This window comes from Pseudophryne corroboree, chromosome 9 (genome assembly GCF_028390025.1).
Source record: "Pseudophryne corroboree isolate aPseCor3 chromosome 9, aPseCor3.hap2, whole genome shotgun sequence".
NCBI classification, from domain to species: domain Eukaryota; kingdom Metazoa; phylum Chordata; class Amphibia; order Anura; family Myobatrachidae; genus Pseudophryne; species Pseudophryne corroboree.
This window is the reverse complement of record NC_086452.1, coordinates 340,614,207-340,639,721: the sequence shown is the minus strand read 5'-3', so window position 1 is coordinate 340,639,721 and position 25,515 is coordinate 340,614,207. Positions and strand designations below refer to the sequence as shown.

The following is a 25,515-nucleotide window of genomic DNA, read 5'->3' as shown; positions in this document are numbered from 1 at the left end:
CTGTCAAAGAGCTCAGTAATCAGGGGTAAAGGATAACGGTTCTTGATGGTAATGTCGTTCAAACCTCTGTAGTCGATGCACGGCCGCAGACCACCATCTTTCTTTTTTACAAAAAAGAAGCCTGCGCCGGCTGGAGAAGAAGAAGGTCGAATGAACCCCTTTGCTAGGTTCTCTTTAATATATTCCTCCATAGAATGCGTCTCAGGCAGAGACAACGGATAAGTTCGGCCTCGAGGTGGAACCTTCCCTGGAACGAGATCAATCGGACAGTCCCATTCTCTATGAGGAGGAAGGATATCAGCAGAAGCTTTACTGAACACATCCGTGAAATCTTGATATGGAGGAGGTGGAACATCAGACGACCTGGGGGAGGAAGAACAGACAGGCAATACTTTAAACAAACATGTCTCAGCACAGGAGGAACCCCATGCCAGGATTTGCGTAGTCGTCCAATCAATTGTAGGATTGTGAAGACGGAGCCATGGAAGGCCCAGGACCACAGGATGTGTGGCTCTTGGAATCACTAAAAAAGAAATAAGTTCGGAATGAAGAACTCCCACTCTCAGACGAACTGGTAGAGTCCTTAAAGAAATAACTGCATCAAAAATTTTGCTGCCATCCACGGCAGTTAAAGAAATGGACGAAGGAAGTCTCTCGGTGGGTAGGGACCACCGTTTAACATAGGCTTCGGTAATAAAGTTCCCAGCTGCTCCGGAATCAAGGAGGGCAATGACGTTCCGATAACGTTGAGCAACTTGAAGCGAGACTGGGAGATTACAATCTTGAGGAGATGGAGAGGAGATCATTACTCCTAGCCGGCCCTCTCCTTGGCGAGCTAGGATTTGGAGTTTCCCGGACGTTTGGGACAGGCATTAATGGTGTGAGACGGAGCTGCACAATAGAGACAGAGAAACTCGGAGAGACGTCTTCGGCGCTCAGCAGGAGTTAAACGGGAACGGCCAAGTTGCATGGGCTCATCTTTAGATGGTGACAGTTGACGAGGAGGAGGAGCAGAAGATTTTGGAGCAGATGATCTTCCACGCTCAGTTGCTCTCTCTCTGAAACGTAAATCAACTTTCGTGCAGAGTGAGATTAGCTCATCTAACTTAGAAGGTAAGTCTCTGGTAGCTAACTCATCTTTAATACGCTCAGATAAGCCATGCCAGAATGCAGCATACAGGGCCTCGTCGTTCCATGCCAGTTCGGATGCCAGGATCTGAAACTGTGTCAGATATTGTCCTACAGTACGTGACCCCTGGCGTAAACGGAGAATCTCGGATGAAGCTGAGGTTACCCGGCCTGGCTCGTCGAAGATGCGCCTGAATGTTGACACGAAGGCAGTGTAGGAAGATAGCAGGGTGTCGGACCTCTCCCATAACGGTGATGCCCAATCAAGGGCTGAGCCACTGAGAAGAGAAATAATGTAGGCAATTTTTGTACGGTCACTGGGAAAATTGCCAGGTTGTAGCTCAAACTGAATCTCACACTGGTTGAGAAATCCCCTGCAGAATCTTGGAGATCCGTCAAATTTTGCTGGCGTTGGAAGATGAAGACGTGGAGCAGAAATGGGTAAGGTGGGTGGGGTTATAGCTGGAGTCACTGTGGTTGACGCACCAGACGCGCCTGATCCACGGAGAGTTGTCTGAATCCCATCCAGCCGAGTAGAGAGATCCTGGAGACAGCGGATGATGTGGCCCTGTGCAGCCTCCTGATGTTCTAGTCGGGCTGCCAGTTCTTGCATCGGCCTGGCCGCTTGATCCTGGTCTCCGGCTGGATTCATTAGGTCAGTGCTTACTGTCACAACTGAGGGCCTGAGCTGACGGGAGGCAGCCTCAGTTGTAGGGGCTGAGATGTACCGGAACCTGGGAGGTTGTATCAGACCCCTGGACATGTAAGTAACATGAATAATAACTGCCCGAAGGCGTGACCACGACAACTTGGATAAAAGTCAATGATGTTTATTATGACAACTCCGCAACACAGCAGCAGTAAAAGAAAACGTAAAAGTCAGCAAAGAATAAATACAGTTCCTGGGTACTACAGGATGGCAGGAGCCACAGGGCACTGGTAGTGTGAGATAGTTCTTATGATCTTCTAGATGGAAAGTCCTTACCAGGCCCGACTGTAGCAATGGAGATAACCCAGGATTGTGCCAGCTGGTGTTCCAGGAAAAGCTGGGTTGCTGAAGATAAAACAGCTGCTGTGGATACTGGCTGGAACCAGACTGTTGTTAGCACGGAGTGGATACTGGCTGGAACCAGTTAAATAATAAATGAACTTGGGAGCGATGAAATATGAACTGAAATGTAGAACTTGAGAGCGGAGAAATAATAATACCGGTGGAGAGTGGTAAAGTGTAGAAAGGACACCGGCCCTTTAAGGGAAGCTGTACTCTGCTGGAAGCTGAGCTGGAAGCAGGTAATGTTGTAGCTGGAAACAGATGAATCCACAATGGATTGGAGAGTCAGGCTACACCGCAGGTGGAATGCTGGTGCGGGTCTCTATGGTGGAAGTCTTGAGACAGGAGCTGGAACCTGGAAGACAATCACAGGAGAGAGACGAACAGGAACTAGGTTTGACAACCAAAGCACTGACGCCTTCCTTGCTCAGGCACAGTGTATTTATACCTGCAACAAGGAAGGGATTGGCTAGGCAATTATGCAGATTAACAATACAGACAATGGATTGGTGGAAATGATCAGCTGACAACATCCAAGATGGCTGCGCCCATGCAGACACTTGGAGGGAAGTTTGGTTTGTAATCCATGTGGTAATGAAGACAGTAATGGCGGCGCCAGCCACCGGAGACAGGAGACGCCAGGCTGACAAGTGCACATCCAACCACGCGGACACAGCGGAGGCCGCGGCTGGCGTAATCGCCACTCTGACACTCTGCATGCAGAAGCTCAGGGACGGCGGCGGAGGCCGCGGGAGACGCCATGCCAGATGTATTATGGCGTTACTGTGACAGCGTCTCAGAGAGACAGGAGAGGATGCAGGGATGTGAACATTAGGATAACAGATGGGATCCGGTCCTGGAGCGCTGAGCCAGCCTTAGGAGGCATCTGATGGGTAAGAAGTGGCGTCCAGATACCCGGATCGTGACATATACCACCTACCCGTGGTTTTTTTTTCTTTCTTCTTTATACATACATACTACATCTCATTATCAACCAGTCTATATTAGCAGCAGACACAGTACAGTACGGTAGTCCACGGCTGTAGCTACCTCTGTGTCGGCACTCGGCAGTCCATCCATAATTGTATACCACCTACCCGTGGTTTTTTTTTCTTTCTTCTTTATACATACTACATCTCATTATCATCCAGTCTATATTAGCAGCAGACACAGTACAGTACGGTAGTCCACGGCTGTAGCTACCTCTGTGTCGGCACTCGGCAGTCCGTCCATAATTGTATACCACCTACCCGTGGTTTTTTTTTCTTTCTTCTTTATACATACTACATCTCATTATCATCCAGTCTATATTAGCAGCAGACACAGTACAGTACGGTAGTCCACGGCTGTAGCTACCTCTGTGTCGGCACTCGGCAGTCCGTCCATAATTGTATACCACCTACCCGTGGTTTTTTTTTCTTTCTTCTTTATACATACATACTACATCTCATTATCAACCAGTCTATATTAGCAGCAGACACAGTACAGTACGGTAGTCCACGGCTGTAGCTACCTCTGTGTCGGCACTCGGCAGTCCGTCCATAATTGTATACCACCTACCCGTGGTTTTTTTTTCTTTCTTCTTTATACATACTACATCTCATTATCATCCAGTCTATATTAGCAGCAGACACAGTACAGTACGGTAGTCCACGGCTGTAGCTACCTCTGTGTCGGCACTCGGCAGTCAGTCCATAATTGTATACCACCTACCCGTGTTTTTTTTTTCTTTCTTCTTTATACATACATACTACATCTCATTATCAACCAGTCTATATTAGCAGCAGACACAGTACAGTACGGTAGTCCACGGCTGTAGCTACCTCTGTGTCGGCACTCGGCAGTCCGTCCATAATTGTATACCACCTACCCGTGGTTTTTTTTTCTTTCTTCTTTATACATACATACTACATCTCATTATCAACCAGTCTATATTAGCAGCAGACACAGTACAGTACGGTAGTCCACGGCTGTAGCTACCTCTGTGTCGGCACTCGGCAGTCCATCCATAATTGTATACTAGTATCCATCCATCTCCATTGTTTACCTGAGGTGCCTTTTAGTTGTGCCTATTAAAATATGGAGAACAAAAATGTTGAGGTTCCAAAATTAGGGAAAGATCAAGATCCACTTCCACCTCGTGCTGAAGCTGCTGCCACTAGTCATGGCCGAGACGATGAAATGCCAGCAACGTCGTCTGCCAAGGCCGATGCCCAATGTCATAGTACAGAGCATGTCAAATCCAAAACACCAAATATCAGTAAAAAAAGGACTCCAAAATCTAAAATAAAATTGTCGGAGGAGAAGCGTAAACTTGCCAATATGCCATTTACCACACGGAGTGGCAAGGAACGGCTGAGGCCCTGGCCTATGTTCATGGCTAGTGGTTCAGCTTCACATGAGGATGGAAGCACTCAGCCTCTCGCTAGAAAAATGAAAAGACTCAAGCTGGAAAAAGCACAGCAAAGAACTGTGCGTTCTTCGAAATCCCAAATCCACAAGGAGAGTCCAATTGTGTCGGTTGCGATGCCTGACCTTCCCAACACTGGACGTAAAGAGCATGCGCCTTCCACCATTTGCACGCCCCCTGCAAGTGCTGGAAGGAGCACCCGCAGTCCAGTTCCTGATAGTCAGATTGAAGATGTCAGTGTTGAAGTACACCAGGATGAGGAGGATATGGGTGTTGCTGGCGCTGGGGAGGAAATTGACCAGGAGGATTCTGATGGTGAGGTGGTTTGTTTAAGTCAGGCACCCGGGGAGACACCTGTTGTCCGTGGGAGGAATATGGCCGTTGACATGCCTGGTGAAAATACCAAAAAAATCAGCTCTTCGGTGTGGAAGTATTTCACCAGAAAAGCGGACAACATTTGTCAAGCCGTATGTTCCCTTTGTCAAGCTGTAATAAGTAGGGGTAAGGACGTTAACCACCTCGGAACATCCTCCCTTATACGTCACCTGCAGCGCATTCATAATAAGTCAGTGACAAGTTCAAAAACTTTGGCCGACAGCGGAAGCAGTCCACTGACCAGTAAATCCCTTCCTCTTGTAACCAAGCTCACGCAAACCACCCCACCAACTCCCTCAGTGTCAATTTCCTCCTTCCCCAGGAATGCCAATAGTCCTGCAGGCCATGTCACTGGCAATTCTGATGATTCCTCTCCTGCCTGGGATTCCTCCGATGCATCCTTGCGTGTAACGCCTACTGCTGCTGGCGCTGCTGTTGTTGCTGCTGGGAGTCGATGGTCATCCCAGAGGGGAAGTCGTAAGCCCACTTGTACTACTTCCAGTAAGCAATTGACTGTTCAACAGTCCTTTGCGAGGAAGATGAAATATCACAGCAGTCATCCTGCTGCAAAGCGGATAACTGAGGCCTTGACAACTATGTTGGTGTTAGACGTGCGTCTGGTATCCGCCGTTAGTTCACAGGGAACTAGACAATTTATTGAGGCAGTGTGCCCCCGTTACCAAATACCATCTAGGTTCCACTTCTCTAGGCAGGCGATACCGAGAATGTACACGGACGTCAGAAAAAGACTCACCAGTGTCCTAAAAAATGCAGTTGTACCCAATGTCCACTTAACCACGGACATGTGGACAAGTGGAGCAGGGCAGGGTCAGGACTATATGACTGTGACAGCCCACTGGGTAGATGTATGGACTCCCGCCGCAAGAACAGCAGCGGCGGCACCAGTAGCAGCATCTCGCAAACGCCAACTCTTTCCTAGGCAGGCTACGCTTTGTATCACCGGTTTCCAGAATACGCACACAGCTGAAAACCTCTTACGGCAACTGAGGAAGATCATCGCGGAATGGCTTACCCCAATTGGACTCTCCTGTGGATTTGTGGCATCGGACAACGCCAGCAATATTGTGTGTGCATTAAATATGGGCAAATTCCAGCACGTCCCATGTTTTGCACATACCTTGAATTTGGTGGTGCAGAATTTTTTTAAAAACGACAGGGGCGTGCAAGAGATGCTGTCGGTGGCCAGAATAATTGCGGGACACTTTCGGCGTACAGGCACCACGTACAGAAGACTGGAGCACCACCAAAAACTACTGAACCTGCCCTGCCATCATCTGAAGCAAGAAGTGGTAACGAGGTGGAATTCAACCCTCTATATGCTTCAGAGGTTGGAGGAGCAGCAAAAGGCCATTCAAGCCTATACAATTGAGCACGATATAGGAGGTGGAATGCACCTGTCTCAAGCGCAGTGGAGAATGATTTCAACGTTGTGCAAGGTTCTGATGCCCTTTGAACTTGCCACACGTGAAGTCAGTTCAGACACTGCCAGCCTGAGTCAGGTCATTCCCCTCATCAGGCTTTTGCAGAAGAAGCTGGAGACATTGAAGGAGGAGCTAACACGGAGCGATTCCGCTAGGCATGTGGGACTTGTGGATGGAGCCCTTAATTCGCTTAACAAGGATTCACGGGTGGTCAATCTGTTGAAATCAGAGCACTACATTTTGGCCACCGTGCTCGATCCTAGATTTAAAGCCTACCTTGGATCTCTCTTTCCGGCAGACACAAGTCTGCTGGGGTTGAAAGACCTGCTGGTGAGAAAATTGTCAAGTCAAGCGGAACGCGACCTGTCAACATCTCCTCCTTCACATTCTCCCGCAACTGGGGGTGCGAGGAAAAGGCTCAGAATTCCGAGCCCACCCGCTGGCGGTGATGCAGGGCAGTCTGGAGCGACTGCTGATGCTGACATCTGGTCCGGACTGAAGGACCTGACAACGATTACGGATATGGACATGTCGTCTACTGGCACTGCATATGATTCTCTCCCCATTGAAAGAATGGTGGAGGATTATATGAGTGACCGCATCCAAGTAGGCACGTCACACAGTCCGTACTTATACTGGCAGGAAAAAGAGGCAATTTGGAGGCCCTTGCACAAACTGGCTTTATTCTACCTAAGTTGCCCTCCCACAAGTGTGTACTCCGAAAGAGTGTTTAGTGCCGCCGCTCACCTTGTCAGCAATCGGCGGCGTACGAGGTTACATCCAGAAAATGTGGAGAAGATGATGTTCATTAAAATGAATTATAATCAATTCCTCCGCGGAGACATTGACCAGCAGCAATTGCCTCCACAAAGTACACAGGGAGCTGAGATGGTGGATTCCAGTGGGGACGAATTGATAATCTGTGAGGAGGGGGATGTATACGGTGATATATCGGAGGATGATGATGAGGTGGACATCTTGCCTCTGTAGAGCCAGTTTGTGCAAGGAGAGATTAATTGCTTCTTTTTTGGGGGGGGTCCAAACCAACCCGTCATATCAGTCACAGTCGTGTGGCAGACCCTGTCACTGAAATGATGGGTTGGTTAAAGTGTGCATGTCCTGTTTTGTTTATACAACATAAGGGTGGGTGGGAGGGCCCAAGGACAATTCCATCTTGCACCTCTTTTTTCTTTTATTTTCTTTGCGTCATGTGCTGTTTGGGGAGTGTTTTTTGGAAGGGCCATCCTGCGTGACACTGCAGTGCCACTCCTAGATGGGCCCGGTGTTTGTGTCGGCCACTAGGGTCGCTTATCTTACTCACACAGTCAGCTACCTCATTGCGCCTCTTTTTTTCTTTGCGTCATGTGCTGTTTGGGGAGGGTTTTTTGGAAGGGACATCCTGCGTGACACTGCAGTGCCACTCCTAGATGGGCCCGGTGTTTGTGTCGGCCACTAGGGTCGCTTATCTTACTCACACAGTCAGCTACCTCATTGCGCCTCTTTTTTTCTTTGCGTCATGTGCTGTTTGGGGAGGGTTTTTTGGAAGGGACATCCTGCGTGACACTGCAGTGCCACTCCTAGATGGGCCCGGTGTTTGTGTCGGCCACTAGGGTCGCTTATCTTACTCACACAGTCAGCTACCTCATTGCGCCTCTTTTTTTCTTTGCGTCATGTGCTGTTTGGGGAGGGTTTTTTGGAAGGGACATCCTGCGTGACACTGCAGTGCCACTCCTAGATGGGCCCGGTGTTTGTGTCGGCCACTAGGGTCGCTTATCTTACTCACACAGTCAGCTACCTCATTGCGCCTCTTTTTTTCTTTGCGTCATGTGCTGTTTGGGGAGGGTTTTTTGGAAGGGACATCCTGCGTGACACTGCAGTGCCACTCCTAGATGGGCCCGGTGTTTGTGTCGGCCACTAGGGTCGCTTATCTTACTCACACAGTCAGCTACCTCATTGCGCCTCTTTTTTTCTTTGCGTCATGTGCTGTTTGGGGAGGGTTTTTTGGAAGGGACATCCTGCGTGACACTGCAGTGCCACTCCTAGATGGGCCCGGTGTTTGTGTCGGCCACTAGGGTCGCTTATCTTACTCACACAGCTACCTCATTGCGCCTCTTTTTTTCTTTGCGTCATGTGCTGTTTGGGGAGGGTTTTTTGGAAGGGACATCCTGCGTGTCACTGCAGTGCCACTCCTAGATGGGCCCGGTGTTTGTGTCGGCCACTAGGGTCGCTTATCTTACTCACACAGCGACCTCGGTGCAAATTTTAGGACTAAAAATAATATTGTGAGGTGTGAGGTATTCAGAATAGACTGAAAATGAGTGGAAATTATGGTTTTTGAGGTTAATAATACTTTGGGATCAAAATGACCCCCAAATTCTATGATTTAAGCTGTTTTTTAGGGTTTTTTGAAAAAAACACCCGAATCCAAAACACACCCGAATCCGACAAAAAAAATTCGGTGAGGTTTTGCCAAAACGCGGTCGAACCCAAAACACGGCCGCGGAACCGAACCCAAAACCAAAACACAAAACCCGAAAAATTTCCGGCGCTCATCTCTAGTATTTACTAAGTAGGACAGCTTACAGGGGCAGTATGTGCATGTCCTACCCATTTACACTTCATTAAAGATGGCATATGGTACAGTACAGTGGACATATTTTACAGTTACTGGTACATTTGATTCTGACAGTACCAACACAAGCATCCAAGTGGCGCCCGCAAACCAGTGCTACTCCTAGGCACGTGCCTAATGGGAAATTTGTCACTGAGCTCAGCAGCTACAGCAGGGGCCATAGCAGCAGCGCTCAGTGATCTCATATCCGCATGGAGGGCACTCCCTCCGTCATGCTGCTTTGTACCTGCAGCTAAGTACCCAGTCAATAAAGGGCAGGGAGCACTGTGATAAGGTCACTGCCATCCCTACCTATCAATGACAGGAAATTGCATCATCAGGTCTCTAGTGCCTCTCTCCATGTTGAGATTTAAGGTAAGAAGAGGAGGACGTTGTGGGGTTGATTCCTGCAAATTTACAGCACAAAAAGCAATCATACTATGTGGGTATGTAATTAATGATATTAGTTCGAATGGTCAATAGTATATTTTCCTCACTAACAAACCCTAAGTAATGAATCAATGAAACACATAGATATAGCTGATAAAGCTAAATATTTATCTTATATAAAACCCTTTATGAGGTCTAAGAACACTGTACGCTATTCACGTATGGAGTACCGTAAGGGTACGCTTGTTGCGTAGCAATCACTTAGCCGTAGTCGAGACGCTCAAGCGTCACGTTCGCTCACGGCCAAGAGATCACAGGCAGGCACGCTATTGGCTGCCGTCTATCGTAATGATTCGCTATAGCGTAGCGGACGCTCGGGACCACGAGGAGATCACCAGCGGCGCTGACGCTCACAATGTTAAACCTTTATATCTAAACCATAAACAGTATATTATGCAGTAAAACCTTAGTGTAGTGATAGAGTGTAAATGCAACACAGTATAACCTTATTAACTCGAATGCTGTTCGAGCGTCACCGACGCTCTGAGAATACTTAACACTATAAGAAATACACAGATATCGTGCTTAGGGTCTAACGCCTTATATATATATTATGAATGTTATACTTGCAAAAGAATTAATACAATACAAGTCATACACTACAATATAACATAGACTACCTAACCAGATAACTACACAGGAAATACAATACAATACAATTACGTTTTAAGGGAAAATAAGTGAGAAAGAGGAGAAGAGAGAGAGAGAGAAATGGCTCACAATAACAGTAAGAACAATATGGTTGCAGATAAAAATACACATGTGAGAGACAATCGCTGCGCAGTTAGTCAATGCTGAATACCGCATGGGATGGAAGCTAGACTCCATTTTGAGAAAACTCCCATGATTCCAAAGACTGCAACACATGGTTGAAAGGGGGAGGGGAAAACACCCGGCAGCAGCCATTTTAGATTTGCAGGTCCAAACACATGGCACTCTCTGCTACACCACAATCACATAGCAGAAGACACAAGACTCCATTTTATTCCAAAATGTCCAAGCCTCAAAACAATGCATATGTTCTGATTTTACAATTCCAAACCATCTAAATCACCTTTCACAATTTCAAGCAAACACAGTATCTCAATAACCAGAGCATATGAGCTATCACAAGACCAGACCACCAGGTACCCACAAGTATCAGCCTGCCATTGCTACAAGCACATATTCAAAAGTACTGCATGGTCTTATTCATGATTAACAAGATATATTATAACAAACCAGCACAATCTATTTTAAATCACCATAGGCAAACAAATACCACAAATACTATGCTACAGATTGTCTACTGTTCCAATTCATCACAGACTTCACAGAGTATCAACAGAAACACCCAACAATCACACAACTGCCCAAACCTCGTTAACCTTAAGCAATTTGTATCTCCAAACTAACTAATCTATGCCAATCAGCCATGAGATATTGAGATTATGATACTTAGCCTTTCGTAAGGAGCCTGGTGATGATCCAGCCATGCTTGCTGTGTGTAAGGTAGCTGTGTGAGTGAGTTACAGTATATCTGTCCTCAGAGGCCCCCACAACTGACCCCGACCCCCCCCCCCCCCCCCCCCCGACAGGAACTATTCTCCTGTGTGTCTGTTCCTGGGGGAGGGGTCTCTCTCTCTCCTTTATGATTGAGTCACTATTCTCTTTGTATATGCTGATCAGGTTCAGCCCTGAAAACTTAGTAAATGGTTGGCTTGATCATTCATTGTTCTAACTAAGTGATCTTAGCTTTTATGCATATAATCATATCTATCCGCTGCAATGTCCCACAACTTCACAACAAGCATCAAACTAACCCACACATCATTCTGCTTGCTTCAATACCAAACATGACGGGCGCATCTGGTTCTGTTCAAATAATACACATTCATGACATCAATTCATCAGCCAATTCTAAATCTCCATGATGTCTGGTGCCCGACATTATTATAACCATGTACTGTATGAAACAAGCGCCGAATCCATCTCCGTGCCATGTCCGAGCAAATGCGTGTGTTACTATATATTGCTGTGCTCGCTGCACATATTTGCAAGTATAGCGACTTAAATGTGTGCAGTTTGTATGTTCTCTCTATGTAATATTTTTGACTTTGACATAGCTTTTCCACTGTGAAGATTATTCAGAATCTTACTGTTTGAAGCACTTTGCAAACTTTTGTTAGGAGAGTTCATTACAAGTCACATTGAAAATGAGGGAAAACACAAGTTGTTTTTTATTGAAGACACACCACACATTAAAATGCTGACTTCTTAGCTAATTCATTATATTTCATTTTCAATAGATGGAATTTCATCTGCATTTGAATCTGTACAAGTGAATGAATATTGATTAAGAGTCTTTTTGGGAGCCTGTGGTTTATTTGGGCTGCATTTGAGGACTGAGCTCTAATAAGAAATAATTGTAGGCGCAGGTGTTTGGTTTATTGAATTACTCCTAATATAACTAGAGTTTACTAGTTTATGTTCAATTATTGTTATTAATATCTATGAAAAAGCACTTTTTGAACTCTCTTTTCTTACTGATAACTAATTACAGAAATAAACAGGATGTAGTTATGTGACCGACGGCCACAATAACCCCCCCTGCATCCCGGCCACTCATAACACCGACAGTCGGCATGCTGACTACAGACTGCGGTCGCCACTGAGCCCGCTAAGGGCTTGTTGTGCTCGCACCCCCCATCCTGCCGGCATTGTGCGGCTGGAATCCCACCATCGGGATGCTGACCTCTGGGGTCCAGGATGCCGGTAACGCGGCCCCAACCTAATAAACACTAGTATTTGTATAATGACCTATTACCCTCAGATGTTTCAAAATCATGTTTGAAGGTATGGACGTCGTGTTCCCATGACTTTCCAGATTTCACATTCTCTTCTCATGTTTTTAAGCACATCCCCTTAGTTCTAAAATAGCTTGAATCAGCCAAACTGCAGGAAATCCATATTAAATTCCTCAATAAGGCTTTCATATCGCAAGCCCAATGGAGCCATATAACCTGCTCACAGTCCAGCCCGAAGTGTCCTCATACTCACGCTGATTTTGTCAGCAATGTTTTGCAGTGTTCTAAAATTAAAACTTTTTGGCATAAGGTACATAACTTTGTCCATTCATTTACGAGAGCCTGATTGCCATTTACATGGGAATAATTTTTATTAGCAGATTTTATCAATTGGATCCCTGCTCTGCTGCCCGTCACTGTACGTCCTTTCCTCACAGTCCTTACTACCTTGGCTAGAAAATTGATCTTACCAACTGTACCGACAATAGAAATGCTGAAACTGGGACTATTAGATATAATTTATTTTGATAGACGCACTGCCTTATATGTAATTGAAATGGGTGTAAATAAATTTCACTCGAACTGGGAACTGTATCTAAACTATCGACCTGAAGAAAGTTCCCATAATATCATGAAGGTGTTTGAAAATACTACCTGGTTGCTTTTGAGACATTTCACTTAATAGCCCTGATGTTGATTATCTTACCATTAATGAGCTTGTACTTATTCAGACATATACTTGGTATTAACCAGCAAAATATTAGAGTAAATGTCCCCATCCTCCTCTTTTCATCTAGTTTTCTCTCTATTTACTCTACTTTCCTTCTCTACTTTTTACTTGTTTACTCTTTATGTTATATTATAAAATGTAAATTCAGCTATGGTACTTTCATCACATCTCTGTCAATTATGACATGAAGTCCTGCCTCGATGTATGATTCCCCCTGTGATTTGCTTGTTATTTGGTACTGTATTGTCATTATTTCTATTTAACTCACTTACTTGATTTCTCATGTATGATGTATCATGCTGGATCTCTTAATAAAACTGTTTTTTTTAAAAAGCACTAACGAGGTGCTTTACCTATTATGTTTATGCATTTTTATTATACTGGTAAGGTTATATTAATGACTACTTTTCAACAAAAATTAAAAGACATTCTGGAGGCAGCAGAGAACATTTACTAGCAATATGCCTAGGAAAATGAATGAGTTAATGAATGATATCCTCTATTAAGCTTTAAAGAAGTTTTATAAAAAAAATATATAAATAAAGTGATTGTATTATGTAGGTCAAATAAAAACATTTTAAAGCATCTTTTAATTACCTATGAGAACAGGTGTGTATACGGTATAACGTATAGTCCACTTTCTGTATTATTTCCTTTCCTTATTACAGTCCCTGCACCTCTCTCCCTGCAGTGCATCCCCCCGCTGCCGCAATCATGTTACCCCGCTGTCAGCACCTCCCGCCGTCCGCCGATCAATGCTCCCCCCGCCGCCCGCAGCACCTCTCTTCCGGCTGCCTGCGGCTCCACACAGGTCCCCCGCAGCCAGCCCCTCCCGCTCACGGCCGCCGCTCTGTGCTCCACTGGCTGCTGCTGTTAGTGCATCCGCAGCAGCTGACAACAGCGGCCTGACAGGACGGCCAAATCCGACAGTCGGATTTGGCCGCTCTTTTGAATAGGGGTTGTCAGGTCCATTCCGACAACTGCATGTCGGAATAGACCTGACTCCTATTGAATATACCCCTTTAACTCCATTCTGCCTGCTCACAAGTACCTCCCCATCCACTATATTACAGGAAGTCTCTCCACAAATCACCAATAAGCTATAAACTGACTACACAAATATCCAGTGTAAGAGCAAGTACGTTTCTGATTGGTGTAGAGTAAGAGGAAGTACTGCTTGACAAGAACATTTAAAAAAAGCTGCCGGGGGCGTGGCCTAGAAGCCATTCAGAGCGGATGTGTTCTCCTTGGGCTCCTACTTACCAGTGGATATAACCACTCATACTCCCCCCAGGCACGCTCCAAATCCCTGTGTTTTATTCCCCCTTTGCCTCACCTATCAGGGGACAGTGCTCGCGGAGCCGGGAGAGGCTCTAGGCCTCTCTGCGGGTTGCGGCCTGCTCCCCCTGCACGGACTGGGACCTGGAGTTTTAGGTCTGCCCAGCTGACGGACCGCAGGATACCACCGGCCCTCCTGATCCCTTCCGATACCCGGCCCGACCCCTGTTACACCTACTACAGCAGGTGCAGTCCTCTCTGCCTCCCGCCTTGGCTCTCTGCGGCTGCCGCAGCTGCTCGTCTCCCCGGACCGGGCTGACTCCCGTCATCCTCCGTCACCCCCTGAGACGGCTCCCGGAGCGGTGCTTCCTGCCGCGTAGAGACGGAGCGGCGGCTGTGCAGGACGGAGCACCCGGCGTCTCACCTGCCCTCTGCAGCCTGACGGGGGATCGCGTAGTGGACGGGGGACCCGGCGGCGGGAGGTAAGGCTCGCTGGCGCGCGGCGGTGACTGGCTGACGCTCCTGGTGCACTTGGTGCGCTGCTCCCCGGCCCGCAGTACTCGGCCCTGCAAGTGCCGTTCAGTAGCGGGAGCCGGCGGATGAGAGCGGCCCCCACTAAAACGTTACTCCGGCAAAATAATAAAGCAGGTGACGGCGTGGCCTGGCTGTTGAGGGAAGCGGACATATTCTGAGAAGCTCCTATAGCTGGGATTCCTAAATCCCTTATTTATCCCCTCTCAACACTCTCATTCTGTTCCTGCTGGCTCCCTTGTCTCCCTCTGTCCCTCTGGGGTGTCCCTGTTAGTGCTGCGGAATTGGGGAGCGGCGCCTAAAGCTCCCGCGTATTGTCGCCTACAGGAATCCCCAAAGCCGGGGCCTCAATTTACCTAGGCTGACGGAGGTGCCCGGAGCTTCGGAATTGGGCCGCTGGTCTCGCCGCCACCTCCTGGTGCCTGTGCTGCTGCTGACCGCGACGGGACGACATCCCCTGCGGCCCCCTGTCTGCTTCTTCTCCTCGGAGGTGTCGGGACCCGCGGTGACCGGACGGAGCCGCGTGGAGCCCGGCGGCCATCTTGGTGGATCTCTAACTCTGACCACGGATGCACATGTAACTATGGGAAGACCCCTAGCTACTCTCTGGAAGATGTGTCTGCTTGCTTGATGTCGCCTTAAAGCCATGTGGGGGGCTACGGCATGGCGACGACCCGCGCATTCTTATATTGCCAGGGCTATGTGAAAGTGTAATACTGCAACACCTTCCTTACAGACCGATCTCATGGTGAGAGGCACGAGGAAGAAAAAGGCCAAAACCAAGCCAGACGAGACTCCAAAATCCGCGACACGTCATTCGTCGGACCTGCGTCAGTTCTCAACTACGCCGACCTCAGGCCCTACTTTCATCTCAGTGGCACCGGATTCCCCGACTCCTCAAACTCCGGAAAGCGGCATGTCGGTCCCCAAAGACACACATTCCCCGTTGGCCTCCTCTTCGTCTGCAGAAATCAGTGAAATTCTATCTCACGTCAAAACGCTTCCCACCAAACAAGATTTCTCTGCATTAGAGACTCGCTTGCGTTCTACTATTAAACAGGAGGTGGCAGCACTCCAACAGGATATATCTCAAGTAGCGGCTCGTGTTGATATATTGGAACGCCATGAGACGTCTAGCGTAGACACTCTAACTAAAATTCAAGAGGTGCTCACTCATCAGAGGGGTGATATTGCCTTTCTCAGGGCACGTATTGAGGATATGGATAACCGCGGGAGGCGGAATAATATTAGGGTCAGAGGCCTCCCCGAAAGTGTCCAGCAGGCTGAACTAACGACTGCCCTTACTACAATATTTGGAAAGCTTATTGAACTAGACCCGAACGAGGCAATCACGTTTGATAGAGCACACCAAACCCTCCGTCCTCGTGGTATATCGTTAGACAAGCCGCGGGATGTGATTTGCAGGCTCCACTATTATGCCCAAAAGGAGGAGATAATGAGAAGGGCCCGTCAGCTGAACGACATCGACTTCCAAGGGGAAAAGATTCAGCTATTTCCGGATCTCACATGGTCAACACTGCAACAACGCCGTGCCCTACGGCCTCTCACCGATTCCCTACGGAAACAAGAGCTGAAATACAGATGGGGCTTCCCTTTCTCCCTTCAGGTTTCCCACAATGGCAGAGCAGTTATCCTATCCAGACCTTCAGAGTTACCGGCCTTCCTTACGACTTTAGGTCTGCAGTCGGTATTGCTACCTGACTGGGACTCTTTTCACTACCAACCTGAAATACCAGCCGTGACCCCTCCGGATGACGTGTGGCAACAAGTGCGATCCCCGCGGCCGCGGGGAACCTGCCCTACCAGCACACACACTGCTGAGCCTCCATGACTTTGACACCTTGCTCTATGGTGATGTAATTGTTTTTGTTATTGCAGTTGTATAATTGGTTTCTTTTGCTCCTCTGTGCTGCAATACGTCATTGATATTTACAATCGGTTCTGTAATGGTTTTTTCTAAAATAAGCAAAATGTTTTCGTTAGGACGTGTTTCAATTATATTTAGGCCATACTTTTGCTAAAGATGTTAATACTTTCTTCATTCCTTGGTAATTCTCTCCACATAGAATAGCCTTTCGAACCGCGGGAGGTCGCTGTCCGTGGCCCCCCGTAGACCCCCATTATGCTGCATCCCCTGTCTCTTCGGGTTGGGAGCTGACAGGATTCCGCTCCTGTCCCTATTGCAGCGGCCCTTTTTCTAATACTGCGGTTAGCTATGTTTGTTATTATGGCAATTTGTGGTGTGGATCCCCACACTACGCTCTCCTTTCTTCTTTTTCTTGGTCACATTTTGACTTTCTTTCTTACCTCTGCCGTCCTATCTTCTTCTCTTTCTTCTATTACGGTTGGGATGTCTAATATAAATCTACTGGGCTTAAGCTATAATGGGTCAAGGTGATTTGCAGATTACTTCCCTTAATGTGAAGGGCTTAAATATCCCTGAGAAAAGGTCTAAACTTCTCAAATGGCTCAGGGATGAGAGAGTAGACGTTGCCTTTATTCAGGAAACTTATTTCAAGATTGGCCATGTACCGTCACTTAAGTGTCATTATTACCCTCATGTCTTTATGACCAATAACCCTTCTGGTAAGACATTGGGTGTGGCTGACCTATTTGCCCGTCACCTACCTGTCCAAAATGTCTCATCTCATAGATTAGTTGAAGGCAGGGGGTTGCTGATTAAATGTGATATCCATAATCAACGTTTTTCCTTTTTGACTGTCTATGCTTCCAATACAAAGCAGCCTGCCTTCCTGACCTCGGTTTTGGAACTCGCCGAGCCTCTTTTGGAGGGAGTGGTGGTGATGGGAGGCGACCTGAACTGGACCCTTGACCCTCTCCATGACACCTCTAAAAAGGTTTCTCTTAAGCCAGAGAAGGAGTATAGGAGGGTGAGGCGCGCTCTGCTTGACCACCAGCTGATCGACACGTGGAGACTGACACACCCCTCGGAGGTAGACTATTTTTTCTTTTCTCATCCCCATCAGACATATTCTAGAATTGATTACTTGTTTTTAAGCCACCGACACCTGCACTTAATGTCTGACACTTCCATAGGACAAATTGTATGGTCCGATCATGCCCCTGTTAATCTCACGATACGCCGCCCCTCAAGCCCCAAGCGCCAATGGTCGTGGCGCTTCAACGACACACTTTTACAAGATGTGGTGTGTCGCTCTCAAATAGAATCAGCCATTGACTCCTATATTAACACCAATGACTTAGATGATATATCTAAACTTTCGGTATGGGAGGCACATAAATGTGTCTTAAGGGGGGTCTAAATTCAGATAGGCTCTCTTCGCAAAAAACAGAGGGAACAGCTCAGGGATGACTTGTTACTTAAGATAAAATCCTTAGAACTTCTACATAAGAAATCCCACACTCTACAACATTATACAGATCTCGAGGCGGCTAGGGCAGACCAGAATAGACTGCTCTCTGATAGAGTCAAGTTCTCCTATCGGAAGTGTCGGAGCAGCTACTATCAATGGGGCAATAAACCGGGGAAATTATTAGCCAGGGCTCTTCGTGAACAACGAGCTATTACCTTTATCCATTGCATCAAAGATGGTAGGGGGAAACTCCACCACGAGACACCTCACATAGCTAGAGCCTTTCGGGCCTATTATTCAGCCTTGTACAACCTTTCTGGGCCATTGGGGAGGGCGGATAGGATAACACACCAAACGGCCATAGCAGACTACTTAAAACTCATAGGTTTCCCTAGTTTGTCCAGAGAAGATGCAGAGGGTTTGGATGCCCCCTTCTCCCCGGAGGAGGTTTTGAAAGTTATTGAATCCTCCCCCAATGGCAAAAGTCCGGGCCCCGACGGGTATACCATTGCCTACTATAAAGCCTTTAAGGAGAAATTAACCCCTCTTCTTACAAGAGCATTTAACACTATTTCCGAAAAATCACAGTTCTCTTCTCAATCCCTAGAGGCACATGTTACAGTCTTACCTAAGGAGGGTAAAGACCCCAGCCTCTGTTCCAGTTACCGGCCGATCTCGTTGTTAAATATAGATATAAAACTCTTCGCAAAACTGATTGCAAACCGCCTTAAATTGCTGTTGCCAGATTTGATTCATGGAGACCAGGCGGGTTTTGTCCTGGGTCAGGAAGCCAAGGATAATACTTCCAAGGTGCTTAATATGATTCACTATGCCAACCAGGCAACACCCCCCTCGATTATATTGTCAACTGATGCTGAAAAGGCGTTTGATAGGGTGGACTGGGACTTCCTGTCCCGCGTCCTAAGACACCTGGGGCTGGGCAACGCCTGTCTCCATAGAATTTTATCTCTCTACTCTACCCCGTCCGCTAAAATTAAGATTAATGGTTCCTTATCAGACCCCTTTACCATTTCCAATGGCACACGACAGGGATGCCCATTATCCCCACTACTTTTTGTATTATGCATGGAAGCTCTGGCGAGAAGCATTAGGGCTAACCAAAATATCTCCGGTTTGTTAATGAGAGGAAGCGAATACAAATTGGCTCTTTATGCTGATGATTTGTTGGCTCTGATTTCAAACCCGGTTACTTCTCTCCCAAATCTGATGCAAGAATTTGATAGGTTTGGAGCCCTTTCTAATTTTAAGATAAACTATTCCAAACCTATCGCAATGAATCTAACTACTTCCCCTGATGTAATAGCGGGTCTGAAGGGTTCCTTCCCTTTTACCTGGCATGCCCATAAAGTTAAATATTTAGGGGTTATGCTATCTAACGATTTATCTAAAATATTTTCCTTAAATTTTAGCCCCTTACTGAAAAAGCTTCGTATAGACTTCCAGAAGTGGAAGAAATTGCGTATATCCTGGTTTGGCAGGATTAATTTAATATAGTCAAAATGAACGCTCTCCCCAGGATCTTATTTTTTCTCCAAACCCTCCCCATACACATCCCTCTTCTATGGTTCAGGGACGTTCAGAATCTCATTCGAACGTTCGTCTGGGGCGGTAAAACACCCAGATTTAAACATGACATTCTATTCCGGAGAAAACACCAAGGGGGACAACAGCTCCCACATATTCCCAGCTACTACCATGCTGTACAGTTAAATAGAGTTTTAGAATTGACAAGGGCCAAAGACTGTAAACAGTGGGTGCTTTTGGAGGAGGGCTGTCTCCCACATCATATAGAAGTCGCTCCATGGTTACCCACCCTCTCGAAAGTCACCCACCCCACGGTCTCCCCTACGCTTAAATTATGGAACAAGCTCAGGTCGAGGAGCCATATCTCCTCTAAGTGGTCGCCCCTAACCTCTTTTCTTTACAACCCCAAATTTGTTCCAGGACTCCATGGTTTGGCTTTTGCTCCATGGGCCGAAGCTGGGCTTTTTAGGGTCGGTCAGCTGGTGAGTTCAGGTAGGGTGCGGTCATTTTCAGATATTCAATCTCATTGGAATATATCAAGCATTGATTATTGGAAGTTCATTCAGGTCCATCATTTCCTAACTTACTCTAAGAATCTCTCTGACATCACTAGAGATCTCACTAATTTCGAAAAAATTATGCGTTTCCACTCGTTCTCCTGCACATACCATCTCCCAAATTTACACACTTATTGTGGAGGATCTATTTTCTCAGCCCCCTGCCTTCATGACTTCCTGGGAGAAAGATATACCTAGGTTAGCTATACAGGCCAATTGGGACACTATATTTCGTAATGCCCAGGCAAGATCTCTATGTCTGTCAACGAAGGAAACACTATATAAGCTCATATATAGATGGTACAGGACTCCTCGTGTCCTTAATAAAATGTTTCCTACCCTTTCGAATCTCTGTTGGAGATGCAAGGGGGCCTCAGGGAGCTTTTTAGACATTTGGTGGGACTGCCCTCTAATAATCCCTTTCTGGAATGACGTTTTTAAATGCTCTGAGTTGATAGTGGGGGATGCGGTACCCAGAGGGCCGGAGTTTTGGCTTTTTAATCTTACCTCAGCAAGTGTGCATTCTTATAAAGGTTCACTTTTGAGGCACCTCAGCAATGCTGCAAGGGCCGTGATACCGGCTCTTTGGAGGTCCACCTCCCCGCCCTCAATCAAACAATGGTTTAATAAGATCACCTACTTCTTAGACATGGAAGACCTTGTCTCCTTCTCGATGGGAAGAACCACTGACTTTACCGCTATTTGGTTCCCCTGGTATGACTTTATGGAGTCTCCGATATATCGGTCCTATGTGGTAACCTAGTTGTCTTCCCAGTATTCATCCTGACAATTCCTCAACCCCTTATACACCTCCAGATACGTAACCCATCCCATCTTACTCCTTTAGGACTCTTTTCCTCTTTCTATTTCTCACACTTTTTCCTTTTCTATTCTCTATTCTTTTTCTACATTTTTCTTAGCTAATTCTTTATAATGTCTATATTCATAGATATATTTTCGATTGTTGAACAGACAACTTTTTCTATGTTGCCCTACATGCTTAAAACAAAGTCAATAAGAATGTACGACCAGAGATGTTTTATGTTGTTTTTATTTCTGGATATTATTGTCTGAAAATGTTGTACTATTGATATATCTACAGCTTTAATAAAAACAGATTAAATAAAAAAAAAAAAAAAAAAAAGCTGCCAGTATTAGGCAGTGAAATGCGTTGGTATCACCTACCTGAAAGCCTGAACCAGCTCCTGTAACTAGTAGAGAAAAACATCAGCCTGCAGATAAGCATAACAGCTACACCATCTTACTTGGAATATTTAATTGGTATACACCGTGTCATCTAAGAACTCCGTACGCGCTGTGGTTAAGATTTACCTCCAGGAAAACATTCCTCTAAGGGCTATTACACACGCTCCAGGCAGCAAAATACCGGACTGCTTTTTGCCGCGGCCGTGCTGCTGAGACACATGTAGAGCAATGTGTCAATTCCCACGGCACGGCTGCCGGCTTGCAGCCGGAAATATACACTGAAAGGTCCGGCTGCCGTGCCGGGGCCGTGCCGTCCTTACAGGCAGGGAGTTACGTGTGTGAATGGGCGCTTTCACACACAACGGATTTTTTAGTGCCGTGCTGCTGCTGCGGCCCATGCGCACAGCCTTAAACATGACACAAAACCGTTGTGTGTGAAAGACCCTCCCGGATGGCAAAAAGCCGGACAAAGTTTGACCGGCTTTTTGCCATCCGGGGAAAACCGGAGTGTGTGAAACAGCCCTCAGGGCTAAAACACACAAGCCGGCTGGCGCCGCCCGGCAAAAACCAGGTCGGCTTGTAACCGCTGCCGTGATGCAAAGACACATTAAGCGCAATGTGTCCTTACACACGGCACGGTCCCGGCCCGGCTGCCGGGCTGCAACCGGAACTATCCACTGGAAGGTCCGGCTGCCGGGCCGTCGCCGGGCCGTCTTTGCAGCCAGTAAACTGTGTGTGTGAAGGGGAGCTTTCACACACGTTTTTTTCCCGAGCCGTGTCTGATGCTGCGCATGCGCACAGCATCACACACGGCTCAAAGTTTGTCCGGCTTTTTGCCATCCGGGAGAAACCGGCCAGTGTGTTACAGCCCTTATGGTGTTCTGCAGCTGCTGCCCTGATACAACTCTGGACTTTTTTTTAAATATACATCGATCAGCCAACCCCAGATGGTAATATTTTATTGGATCCGGAGGCACTATAAGGAACATGCACACATCGGGAAACTTAATTAACTATCCATATATTACTATGAGTGAGGTACCTGCTCACTATACTGATATATACCTGCTCACTATACTGATATATGATTACCTGTTGTAAAAGCATTTTGAATTGTTTTTAATGAGAATCTCTACATATTAAATGTCTCTAATTCTTACCTTATAAGTTATTATTTTTTATTATGTATGCAGTTAAACGTGCTACTATATATTGTTGTTTTTCTTGTATTGTAAGGGATCTGACTAACCCTATTAGGTAGCCGCTTGGTCAAACATATCACATCAGTGTCTGTACAAGAACCTTGCTGGGTGTCTTTCATTTGCCTTGACAAGAACATGACTGATAGCTCGGACATAAACCTGCCTCAATAGTTATTAATATATATATGATGCAATGTCAATAGTGGAATTTTGATATTCCTTAAATGTTACAGTGTAGATGTCAGCAGTAAAGTAACCCATAGAATATACAATAACATTAAATTACCTCTGAGAAAGTTTATAACTTTTCCCCATTTTCCGGAGTCAAAAGGATGGAGTTTCTCAAGTCCGATAAACGTGATGTTATAGTCAGTAGAATACACAATTGGCCAGCAAGTTGAAGGAATGTCCTCATACAGTTTTGTTGTGTGAGGCCTATACAATACACAGAAACAACACATTCTTAGTTTATATATATAGTAGAAGACTGTTCTGCTTCATGTTCAGTGGTTTTATACTATTGAGACATAATGTACCGCTTGGACATCACCTGCTGTAATTGTTATAGAATGCATTATCTTTCTAGAATCTTCAAATGCAGTAAAGAAATCTACAAATAAAAAAACAATGTGTTGATTGTAGTATGTAGAGAACAAGGGGTGAGATGTACTAAAGCTGAAAATGTGTCCAAAACTCAGAAAATCAAATATTTCAGATTTTTCCTACATTTCCACATGTACCAAGCTCCGGCATGCAATACATTCTGGTGCTTGGACCTGGAGGGTAACATCATCTTTATGCAGGCTCGGACTGGCCCACAGGGGTACAGGTGAAACCACCGGTAGGCCCCACTGCCCTGGGGGGCCCTCCTCCTCTAGGGGTCAGGTTCTACACTGTGCACTTGAATTATATATTATACATATGTTACCTTATACTGCACATGATTATGATGTATTCTCTACAGTACATTGCTGTTATTAGTCTGGCACATTATCAAGAATGCACTGGCATTAATTACTATATAAATTATCAAGGAGTCCAGACCAGGTACTCTATAATGGTTAGCCAAACCCCTGTGGTGGCTGACCACACCCCCTTTGGAGCCTGGCCACACCTCTAATCATGGGCCCCTACCACTGCATACCCCCGGTGGGCCCTTCATGCTCCAGTCCGACACTGTCTTCATGTGGTATTACCCTATGGAAGCCTGTGGGCTTCTTTTTGCATTTTCCCAAGAGGGATCCAATCGGATCTCTTCCAGCACACCCCGCGTCACTCTGCACATGCGCAGAAGTATTCTTGAGTCCTAAACCCAGAAATCCTTCTATCACAAAGGACAGCTCTTATCGGGAAAGCTGTCCCTTGTGATTTTAATCGCATATCTAAGTACATACCGGCGTTATTAACACCAGTATGTATCCGATAAGTGGCGGGATGTACTTCCACTATTGAAATTAAAGTAATTTGAATGTAGAAATTTTTTTTTAAAAAGTTATTTTTACCATTCCATTTTTTATTTCTGAATAGGCTTAAACATTTGATTAAGATAGATGTCCCTGAACTCAGTGGCGTCCATACTTTGATGACACCGGTGCAAGACTCGCAGGTAGGGGGCATAGCCTCATGGCCCAAACCCTTGTTTTCATCACTCAGGGGGTCCGGAGATGCTGGGCTACCCCAGCAGACCAATCTTTGTGCTGTTCCGGCTCCTACACTGTTACAGGAGCCGGATGCTGCATCTAATGAAACAGTGCGACACCCGGCTCCTGTCGCTAAACAGGAGGCGGCACTTTGGTGTCACTACTCAGCGGGAGACACCAGGGTGCGGTCCGCATCTCCCGCACCCCTGCAGTGACACCACTGACAACTACATTTTAAATTTTCAATAACTTATAGTTGCCTAGACACACAAATTAAAGAGAGACCTGCAAGGGAATTTCAGAAGTAGTGTTCAATATAATAGAACCACTGTGAAAATTATACATTATATACCATTCATTAGGAGTCACAACTTTTGTTTTACTAGAATAAAGAAATGTGGAATCATGGAGTGTGAAATTGTTTTGAGACTAACAAAAGTGCGCATGAAAAATATTCACTTTATTAATAAAGTTCATTTAATATAAGTAAGCCTATAAAAACTTGCATAATAAAACATAACATTCTATTCTGCTCTTTTCACCACATATAGCTCTTAGCAATGAGAAATAGAGAGTAAGAACCACAATCATCTGCACTGGTAACATGTAGTAGTACTCATCATCGGTTACAACGACGTCATAAGCAAAGCCGTTAAAGTGGTAACATATTGGTAAAAGATTCAATTGTTAAATGATCCCCTTTTCAGTTACATTTCAACAATATGTATATTTTTAACTGCTATTATTCTATATTTGTCATGCAATTGTTATAGTTTAGCCTCTTTAAATAAATACATCAATAAATACCATTGCTTTTATAATATGTCGAAGTCGAAAATATTATAGCCACACGCATCACGTACAAACACCACACAGATGGCCTCCGTGTGAGTGCTTGTTCTGCCGTACGTGTGCATACCATACTTGCCTACCTGACCCTCTCCATGAGGGAGAAAATACTCTGTTCCTGGACTTTCCTGGTAATGTATGATTGCCATCACCTGTGGTGAGCTAGTTAATTGATAAGAAAGGTGTTTCACCACAGGTGATGGCAATCATACATTACCAAGAAAGTCCAGGAACAGAGCATTTTCTCCCTCATGGAGAGGGTCAGGTAGGCAAGTATGGTGCATACTCGCAAGCTACGTATAATCGCTCACGTGGTCTTGCGTGTTAGCGCGTGGTATGAGTAATTACGGTAGCATATGCACTCGCAT

The 25,515-nt window shown here is 46.0% G+C and overlaps 1 protein-coding gene across 3 annotated transcripts in view; it reads right to left on the bottom strand.

The window, feature by feature from the left end:
* Positions 1–25,515, bottom strand: part of HDAC11 (histone deacetylase 11) — a 205,995-nt gene that overhangs the window by 119,615 nt on the left and 60,865 nt on the right. For 2 of the 3 annotated variants that reach the window (XM_063940609.1, XM_063940608.1), the window contains exon 2: positions 22,945–23,093. In XM_063940609.1, coding sequence (XP_063796679.1) covers positions 22,945–23,093 — 149 coding nt within the window. Of the gene's footprint in view, positions 1–21,435; positions 21,462–22,944; positions 23,094–25,515 lie in introns of those variants that run through there. The other variant, XM_063940610.1, reaches the window with a different exon arrangement.